We start from the raw sequence: 9,892 nt of genomic DNA, 5'->3' as shown, positions 1-9,892 counted from the left end.
GTGACTATAACTGAAAATCTCTCCTTGCAGATCTGACCCCCAAAAAATCACAAATCTTCATCCTCTGGTTACTACATACCTGATGCTTGCTGTCTTCGAAGTAGAAAAGTGAGGTACGTGTGTGTGTGTGGGGGGGGGGGGGGGGGGGGGGGGGGGGGGAGAATAAAAATACAGTCAACCTTTCTGTATGGCCACCTGTCCAAGACAATCACCTGCACAAACAACCACTTTCCATGTTACATTTTACATTTTCTAAAATATAACGACACCGTCCTCTTATCTGAGACGAACACTTTCCTCCTCGACAATGGGTGGCCATGTGGACAATTTTGACTGTATTTCGCAGTTAGAAGTTAGATAATTAGATAATTAAACACATCGCCACGTGTTAGATGTATAATCGGAGGAAAATGGCATCAGTTGTACTTTAGACGAGGCAAAAAGTACACACAACTGACAACTGGGTAATTATGCAGATTCCTGACAAGGGACATTATAAGGAAACACCAGGCATGGGAAAACTATCTTATACCCATTAATACACACACGCACGCACACACATTCACATGACAGACAAGCACTCTATGACACAAAATCAACTCTCAGCTACGTCGGAAAATTTAACATAATTTCAGGAAAAGAACGACTAATACAAATATAGAATAGAATGATAATGACACCGCTGCAAAAATATCCTACTGTAAACTTATAATGTTAACCTTTGGTCCTCAAGAGACGAGAAATTTACTACAATGCATTGCACGTAGAATAATGAAACAAAAACAAGAAAGGCCAGTCCTTACTCGCCTCAGTACTCATTATTACAATTCTTCTTCTCTGACATTTATCATCGGCCAGGTGTTCAGATGCACCATGTCCAAAATTTTGAAATATGTTTTTGGTGGATCCTTATCTGGAGTATCAGTTGCACATGTTCCAGATTCAAATTCTAAATAATAAAAAAAAAAACAAAACAGGAAAGATACATGAAGTACATACAATTCTAAAAAAAATAAACAGTCCTTTCTCTCTCACCTAAAAATTTAGCCTTCTGGGCTTAGTACAGTTGAACAGCTAGCTGATGATATGACAGCTCAGGCAAAGAGCACAAAATGACGAGAGGTGAAAAAAGCAGAAAGCGCACAGCATCCACAACACACGATTCTCCACCACCTTGTTCCCCTCAGGACAAATTCGCTTCAAAGAAAACTCAAACATAAGGCACACTATGGCCTTTTCACTCTGCATCGCCAAATCTCTGCTACTTGTAAAAAAACCTTTCGTACGACCTTAAAGGAACACCAGTCAAATATGCACCCTGAACACTGCGAAAAATTCAAGACACGCGGAAAACAGCAGTAGTAAAAATACAAGCACAAGGCATTTTTTTCCCTGCAGCAGTGACAGAGCAAAAAAAGAAGAGGGGTAGAAAGAACACTCTAGTTCAGAACAAAACGGCAATAGCCAAAAATCACAGGGGGAGGGAGGGTGGGGGAGAAGAGAAGCTAATGCTGAATGGAGCACAGCCAGAGTGTAAGTTTCAGAGGATTGGAGAAAAAAACATGACAAAGTTGCCATCAGCTGTTTATTAATATTTTTTTTCTGGTTGACTGAAACTCTCAAATTCTCTTGAGTTCAAAGCTTTGTGCTCCATCAAAAGCCAAAATCTTAGGACAAGACTGGGCCCAAATCTAATTTCTGAAATAGTGGATTGTTTGTATCTACAAATAGAGCTGATTTTCCAAAACCTTAATAGAGCTAAAAAAAAACAGTGGGCAGCCAGCATTGAAATGAGGAAAGAGGGAAAAGGTGCGATTGTACCAGAGAAACCACAGGCCAAAGTCCATTGCTATCCCACTGCATCTAAACATATGAGGAATACGATTTTTGCTGGTTTTTTCTCCTTTGGCAGAAATGGGCATACTCAGTCTTGTTTTCAGGTCTTCAGTTTCTTTTTTGGTTCGATATACGATACTGTCTGGCTAGGAGTGAATTGAGAGATAGAGCAGTCACACTTCTCACATCACATGATTATGAATTTTCTTTTAATGGAGGGGAGAGGAGAATTATGTTACAGTTCATAGTTGAAGGAGCAACAAGGCAAGGCTGAAACCACATGTGAAAAAAGCTTATGATCCTTTACAGAATATTTATTTCAACTCTTTGAGAACAACACTCAAGTTCGTTTCACCCTGCTTTACAAGGTGAATAAAAAAACCCATACAACTTTGAAGTTACTCATTTTTTCTTGTGACATGGATGATGTTGTCAATGTTGCATGCTGGTGATAAGGAAGAAACTTGGAACATACTCTGCCCTTACAAAGTACAGTGGAGCCCGTTAATAGTACTACCCAAATCTGCAATTTTTCTTTGGTTAGCCATGTTTTTGTTTTACAGAAATTGCTCAAACAGCTTAGTACAAAATCAGGGTTTCTCATTTCCTTCCGTCTACTGCAATTTCTGATTGTGTTTGATTCAAGTGGACTCCACCATAGCTGTATGAAGGTGACAAGAGAGCAATAGGTGTGTACTCTGCCCCTGCCTTAACTTGACAGTTGCACACTGGTGATGAGAAAGCAACACGTGTGTATACTGACACGGTAGTTATACCTTGGGTGTCCAGACAGCAACACATGAGTATTCTGCCGAATCACGATAATTGTATATATGTCACAAGAAAGCAACACGTGTGTATTCTGCCCTAACAGCACAGCTGTAGCACGCACACCGACACAGAGAGGAGCATGACTCAGTAGCAAGGCATCACAGCTCCATAGGCTGCTTCCTAAACATGGCACTACTGTCTTAGTCTTCTGCAACATTAAATCTCTTCTGTAAAGAGTTTGCACTGCTACTTGTTGCTTGAGTAGTGGAGGGGAGGGAGGAGGGAAGAAAAACAATCACATGAGGGGGAGTCCTATTACACGGGCTACATGACCATAAACGCAATCAATTCTCATCCTGCAGAACAATCTGGTCAAATCTCTCTCTTTGTCAACAATTCTATCTCCATGTCAGATCCACATACAAATACATACTCCTCTCAGAATTGGTATGTATCCAAATTTCAAAACGATCAAATTCAGCCTGGCCTATAGCCCGATCACTTTTCAGTCAGTCGTTCAACCCCTGAGCAGACAAAATGAAAGGTTGATGGTTTGAGGTTGAGTCCAACCACCCGGCCACCTCTCCCCCTGGAAGTCAATGTCAGTTGATGTACTCTACGTAGTTCTCCGGTATAATGCCCGTCTTGCCATTGAGGGTCCCCTCCAGCCATCCCCGCTCTCGAGATGGACGAACTGGGGAGAACACACGACATACAAAGACATCAGTTTACATTTACAATTCTTTTCTTCCCTAAATCCACATCCTTTGAGGAAGCTGTGTAATCCTCATTCTCAACTGTTTCAGACATCAAAAGATAAAACACACTCTAATGATGCTTCACATGGATATAAACAAAAATCCACCCAAGAGACAAAACACACTGATTAGATGGTTTGTGACGAAATGAGCAGAGCTCACAAAGATGAAACCAGAATAAAAAGACATGACACAATATCACTTAATATGACACACTTCATTAATCCTTCATTAGAAAAAGACGGGCAAGTGAGAAAATTCATTGCTGCTTTTTCTTGAAACTGCTTTACTTGACTTGTGTGAAAAGCACATGATGCAATATAATGAACTTAAATGGATTTTTTTCTTCTAAAAGGTAGATGTTTTTATTCCCCCATCAGCACAATTAGATAATTTAACTCTCTCAATCCTGTGACTGAAATATCTCCGTCAGCTCGCAGGCTGCGTTCAATACCACGACTGAGATAACTTGGTTCTATAGTTTTGTTCTGTATACTAGTTATTTCATTTCGGAAAACGCCTCAAGCTTTATATATGGTCAATTTATTGTTTCCCCCGGCCAAATCTGCCTAGAGGGGTGCTGGAATTTTGTTTTTACTGTCATTACAAAGGGAGAAATAGCAGTCTTTATAAAGGCATTTTCAGCACTTTTGTTAATACTGATCAGCTGAGCATGTCTCGCAATCGATCCTCTCTGCCTTTCTCACACATACATTTTTTAAAAATTCATGAAAGTATTCAACAGTCTTTATTATACATGACATACAATATATAGATCTATAGACACTCACAAGCATACTTGAATATCAATGTAGGCTTGCTCTTTTGGCCATGAAAAAAAAATTATAAGCCCCCAAAAATGCCAAATTTGTACAACACCCCAAAGCAAAACTACTAAAGCTACATACTTCAAATTTGGTATGTCTAAAAAACCATCTTAGGTTGTACTGTGTGCCAAATTTTAAAGCAATTGAATTATATTTATGGTTACTCAACTTGTGGGCCCTTACACAAGTGCCAAAATGGCCAGTTTCTGGGTACAATTTTGGGAAAAACTCCCGGGTTGAGAGAGTTAAGAGGCGAGCTTCAGAACTGCCTGTCAGGACTGAGATACTCCATTAAAATTCTCCCTACACAGGAATCAAACTCAGGCCTTTTGTATGTGAAGACACAGTGCCTAACCACTACACCACAGACACTGATCTTTACTGGAAGAAAATAACAAAATAACAAAAAAAAACAACAACCAAATAAACCGAAACCAAAAAAAAAACCCAAAACAACTTACCATTGGTGATCAGCTGATTTGCCTCAAAGGACAACTCCATCTCGTTGTCTGCCTCACATCTGTACCTGGTTATCACAGTTCTGAAACAGGTAATAATTCCTTAACAACTTAAACTCTCAGGACAGAAGGGTCATTAAAAAATGCAGAATTTTAACTCATTCATTACGTTAAACCAACTGATTGGCTCAGCATCTTCCTCATCACTAGGACCGGCCATACATCAGCTTGACAATATGCTTATGTAAATACTGGAACTGGTCAAATCCAGACTTTCCAAAACAGTATCCATGTTTTGTTGGCCTGAATATATATTCCTTTTTCGCCCGCCCCAGTTCCCCTTTCAATTTCATTTGATTTGATATAAAATAGTTTTTACTTTGCAAAACAAATAGGAAAATCAGTGGACAAAACTAAATGTGAGTACTTTACAGGTGCTGGCCGGCAGAAGTAATTAATTCGAGGGGGAGGGGAATTAGCTGAAACTTTTGTAGTGAATGAGTTAAAAGTAAGAAAAATTCACCAACCCAAAAAGGGAATTCAGTTCAGGGATAATGCAAACAAGACAGAAAGAGACATTAAGAAAGAAACACAGAGCTGGAGCTACCAGCTGCACTATCCAACAACCGGAAAGAAAAAGTGAGACGGTTTGCTACAAACAAAGGAAGATAATCCTAACAAAAAGCTAAAAGGTAACAGAATGTAATCAAACAATGAAAAAAAAAAAAAAAATTTCAATTATTAAAATGACTGTTAGACACAGGTAATTACTAGGACTTACCACGCAAAGGAAAAAAGAAGAAAAAGAAAAGATAAGTGGAAGTTAAGAGGGAAGTAGGAATAGCAGGATGAGCTTCAAATTTTAAAAAGTAAATAAAATAGAAAAAGAAGAATGGAAAGAAAGAATAAAAAGCATGGGATGAAGCTAGACTCATGAGAGAAGAAACAAAAGTAGATGGTAAAAGTGAAAAAAAGCATTGGGGCAAACCTCTGAACTATGACAATATGAAAGAGTAAGATAAAGAAAAGAAGGAATGTAGGAGGGAACACCCCCCCCCAAGTAGAGAGGGAAAAAGAAAAGGAGAAAATGTAATCAACTGAGTACATTTCAAGACTGCCATTGACCCAATATAGGGAAGTGTGGAGGGAGAGAGAGGGGAATTAAGTGTGAAAGGATAGAGATAGAAAAGAAAGAAGCAAGGAAAGAAAGGGGAAAAAAGGGAACACAGAAGGATAGAAAAAAAGAGAGAAAAGGGGGGATTTCAGAAATCAAAGAGAGAAGAAGAATGTAAGGAAAAACGCTATAGTTTTTTTTTTTCTCTTTTAAATGTAGGTGTTTTTATGCCCCCCTGGACACAAGTAAAATTATTTAGTCAACCAGGGCTGAGAAGGATACAACACCCAACAATAATGAGAAACTCAATAAAAAATTCTTCCCACTCAGGAATCAAACTCGAATCAGCTGCTGCATGTGACAGCGAAACACCAAAACTGGTGTACTACAGACACCAGTAGGGGAAGAGGATGGGAAACGGACAAAGGCTGGGGCGATGACGAAGGTGTCCTTACCTGCCCGGAGGTTTGCTGGAGGAGCCTATGCTGGTCACACTGCCTGTCAGGCTGCCTTGCATGGACGTGGACCTGCAGGGTATACATAAATAAACAATTACTTGCTAGATTTAGGATACACCTCTTTTTCAACACACAAGCCGGTAGATTTTTGCACGGTATACACACACAACTATTTACTGACGACATTTAGGATACACTTGTTTGCAACATGCAAGCCGATAGATTTTTGCAGGGTATACGCACACAACTAATTACTGACTAAATTTAGGATAGGCAACATGTAAGCCGATAGACTTCTTTGAGTTTTTTTTTTTCCAGTTTTGTAGGGAGGTAAAAAAAAAAAGACCACTGAAACAATAACGATCGTCACTTCTCCTTTCCGACTTTTCCAGTAGCAGGACATTGCTTCTCTGACCTCTCGGCAATAAAACACTCTGTCTCCTGCCATTCTGCTTGCCCGAGATGTTTTGATTTCAAGACTGGTTTCTATGTCCCGTTCCCATCTATTACGTCCTGCCCCCCCCCCCCCCCCCCATCTCCATTCTCCTCTCTCTCAGTCATTTAGTGTGCGGAAAATGCAAAACTGGCAGACAGGCCAAAGAGAAGAGTAGTGAACTTGAAAAAAAATCTACCAGTGGCACTCTACAAGCACACGCAGAGAAACTGCAATTTCTATCCAGAGCTGGCAGAACCTTCGTATGCTTTCTAAGTAAGACCTCTGACATACACTACAACACATCCAAAAGGTAGGATCACTGAAACATATTTCCACACTTATCAAGAAAATTGGCACTTCGCTACCTCAGAAAATTTACCAAGTTCAATGTGACATTTTTTGCCGCTTAGAGTTACTAAGATCATGTTCTGTCTGCTCTATTACAATCGTAAGATGTTCCGGAGTCATTATCAAGATATTCAAAGAAATGCATGGGAAAGTAGCTTGACATGAAGTGAAACTCAAAATCTTTTGACCTCAATTGCTCAAAACAAGGTGCTGAGCACATAGAACTTTGTTATAGCGACTTGTGAGTCAGTTCAGTTTGCAAAAACTACATTGAAAGACATTTTGACAATTCCAGGTGTACAGAGTACTCACATTCCCCCAGGCAAGTTGGAAAAGTCGTTGCTGCTTCTCTTCTTGACGCTCCCACTGGAGAGAGAAAACAAGAAAGTTCAGACAGGGCAGGCGTGTTTGGATCACGTTAAACTCACATGCACTCAGATCATATCACAATGCTTTTAGTTTTAGTAAGTTTTACAGTCCTTGCAACACAATAACGTCATATAAGTGCTGAATACGACAACGTTTAAAGACAACACATTTTTCAATTCACATTTTCTTTATCTTGAACCTAAAAAGGCAGGCAACAACATTCAAATCATGAAATGCGCAAATCAGTGTTTCTGACTTTTGTATGATGGTTTGAAATGTGCCACAACATAGCCTTTGCTGGTCACCTGATGGGACCTATGTCCTTAGAGAGTTAAGAGTACATCATATAGGCACCCTTTCTTCTGCGGCGAGGATTTGTGTGTGTGTGTGTGTGTGTGTGTGTGTGTGTGTGTGTGTGTGTGTGTGTGTGTGTGTGTGTGTGTGTGTGAATATGAACGAGTGAGTAGGGAGGGGAGACAGAGAGATAGAGAGAGACAAAGACAGACAGAGAGAGTGAGAGAGAGAAAGACTGTGTGTATTCTCATATTCTTGTTAAAGATAAATAAGTATATTTGTTAATGTAATCTTTGCTGTAATACACATGGCGTATTCACAAAGTGCAAATGCCCTATATAAATATCAATAATTAACATTAAGTGTTTAGTTTGTAGTTTTAGTAAGTGTTTTACAGCACTTGCAACACAATAAGGTCATATAAGTGCCAAAGATTAGAGGCGTTACAAGAGAGTAACAAACACAAAAAAGAAGGAGGGGAGATAGTGTTTAGTTTTGATAGAGGTTTTTCAGCGCTTGCAACTGCACTAGGTCATATGAGCGCCGGAAGATTAGTGTCTTACAAGAGAGTAATAAACATAAAAAAAGAAGAAGGGGAGATAAGGACGATAGATCTTTGATAGGAAAGAAGAAGCAAACCATCCCAGAGCACCCGCCAACCACCCACATAATTATCAAGAAATAAAGACACCGTCATGTGCCCCAAATACTTACAAGGCTGGTGAGTCACTCCCAGACATCATGTTAAACTTTGAGGCTGGGGAAAATAAGGAAAAGAAAACATGTCCAAATAAGAAGTGGGGTGGAAAATCAGCAGAGTGTGAAAATATGCAAAGTCATTATTTTCAAAAATTAATTATTAATGTTTAACTTTACATACTCGTACGACACTTGCTATGAGAGAGACATCTATAAGCATTCTGCTGTAAGACATATTTCACCCAAAGTGGGCAGAAGGGGACAAAAATAAAAAATTACTTTACCAAGGTACAGCTCATCATTCACATCTATAGTTTGTCAAACTGGAGTTTGAGTTGAACCCTGAAAATGGGGTTCCTAAATGTTACAAACAACTGCATTACATAAGCACTTCAAATTAATTAACATTTTAAAAATCCATTCGTCTTTCGTCAGAAGACTGTAGGTATGTTCTTGTTCTCATGCTTACACCCCCCCCTCCCTCTTAAAATACTTCATATACATATTTCTAGTAGTACTACTGTGTTATCTAATCATTTAATCAATTTCTGGAACAAATCCCCCCCCCCCCCCAACACACACAAGCATACACATACACAAACCCAGGCACATAGTTGCATAGTAAAAATGTACATAACATCAAAAGTAACAAGGAAAAAAGTTTATGCTCAAATCTTCTCTGGGCACATGAAGACTTACAATTAGTAAGTGAAGTGTTGGGGTGAGGGGTAGGAGGTTGAGACGGGAGTAAGTAAGTTGGTGAGTGAGAGACAGTGTGTGGGGTTGATGGGAACAGGGGGGTGGGGGGATCTGTGACTACGGAAGGAACAGCGATGAGCCAGCACAAGACATGGCATGCATTGCCTATCACACATTCCAGGGGCTATTCTATTTTTGTTTTAGTAAGAGTTTTTAGTTTTTGTAAGAGTTTTACGGCACTTGCAACACTGTAAAGTCATATAAGTGCCAAAGACTAGAGGTGTTACAAGAGAGCAACAAACACAATAACGGAGGAGGAGAGAGAGAGAGAAATAAGGACGACAGATGTTTGACTGGTAAGAAGGAGCAATCCACACCAGAGTACCCACAGTAAGAGTCTTACGGCTTTACAGCACTTGCAACACATTAGGTAATAATGGTGCCGAAGATAAGAGGTGTTACAAGAGAGTAACAAACAAAAAAAAAAAGGAGGAGAGATAAGGACAATAGATATTTACCAGGAAAGAAGCAGCAACCCACACCAGAGCACCCGCTAACCACCCACTTTCCAGAGACTATGGAATGTCTGTAACCTATTTTTTAAATGTTTGTTCATCTTGTACATGGTATATTCAAGTTCACTCTTTACTTTCTATGGAGAGGTCTGTAAGAGTCGCAGAGAAGTACATCAATATTCAATATGGCATTGGCCATTTCAGCTAGGGAGATGGGCGGACACAACATCAGCCATTGGAATTCTACAGTAAATAGGATTCAAAGGACAAAAGTTGAGAGAGGAGGGGGGGGAGGGGGCCGAGAGAGAGA

General features: G+C 39.7%; 1 protein-coding gene across 13 annotated transcripts in view; it reads right to left on the bottom strand.

The window, feature by feature from the left end:
- Positions 1-1,604: 1,604 nt before the first annotated feature.
- The window catches only part of LOC101856260 (rho GTPase-activating protein 26), a gene marked incomplete at its 5' end in the record, with an annotated part of 45,565 nt that continues 37,277 nt past the window's right edge, over positions 1,605-9,892 (bottom strand). For all 13 annotated transcript variants that reach the window (XM_035969419.1, XM_035969426.1, XM_035969422.1 and 10 more), the window contains 5 exon segments: positions 1,605-3,301; positions 4,654-4,733; positions 6,220-6,291; positions 7,319-7,372; positions 8,384-8,426. In XM_035969419.1, the coding sequence (XP_035825312.1) occupies positions 3,210-3,301; positions 4,654-4,733; positions 6,220-6,291; positions 7,319-7,372; positions 8,384-8,426 (341 nt within the window).

Source organism: Aplysia californica, unplaced genomic scaffold (assembly GCF_000002075.1).
Source record: "Aplysia californica isolate F4 #8 unplaced genomic scaffold, AplCal3.0 scaffold00145, whole genome shotgun sequence".
Taxonomy (NCBI): Eukaryota; Metazoa; Mollusca; class Gastropoda; order Aplysiida; family Aplysiidae; genus Aplysia; species Aplysia californica.
This window is presented reverse-complemented; position numbering and strand designations above follow the sequence as displayed.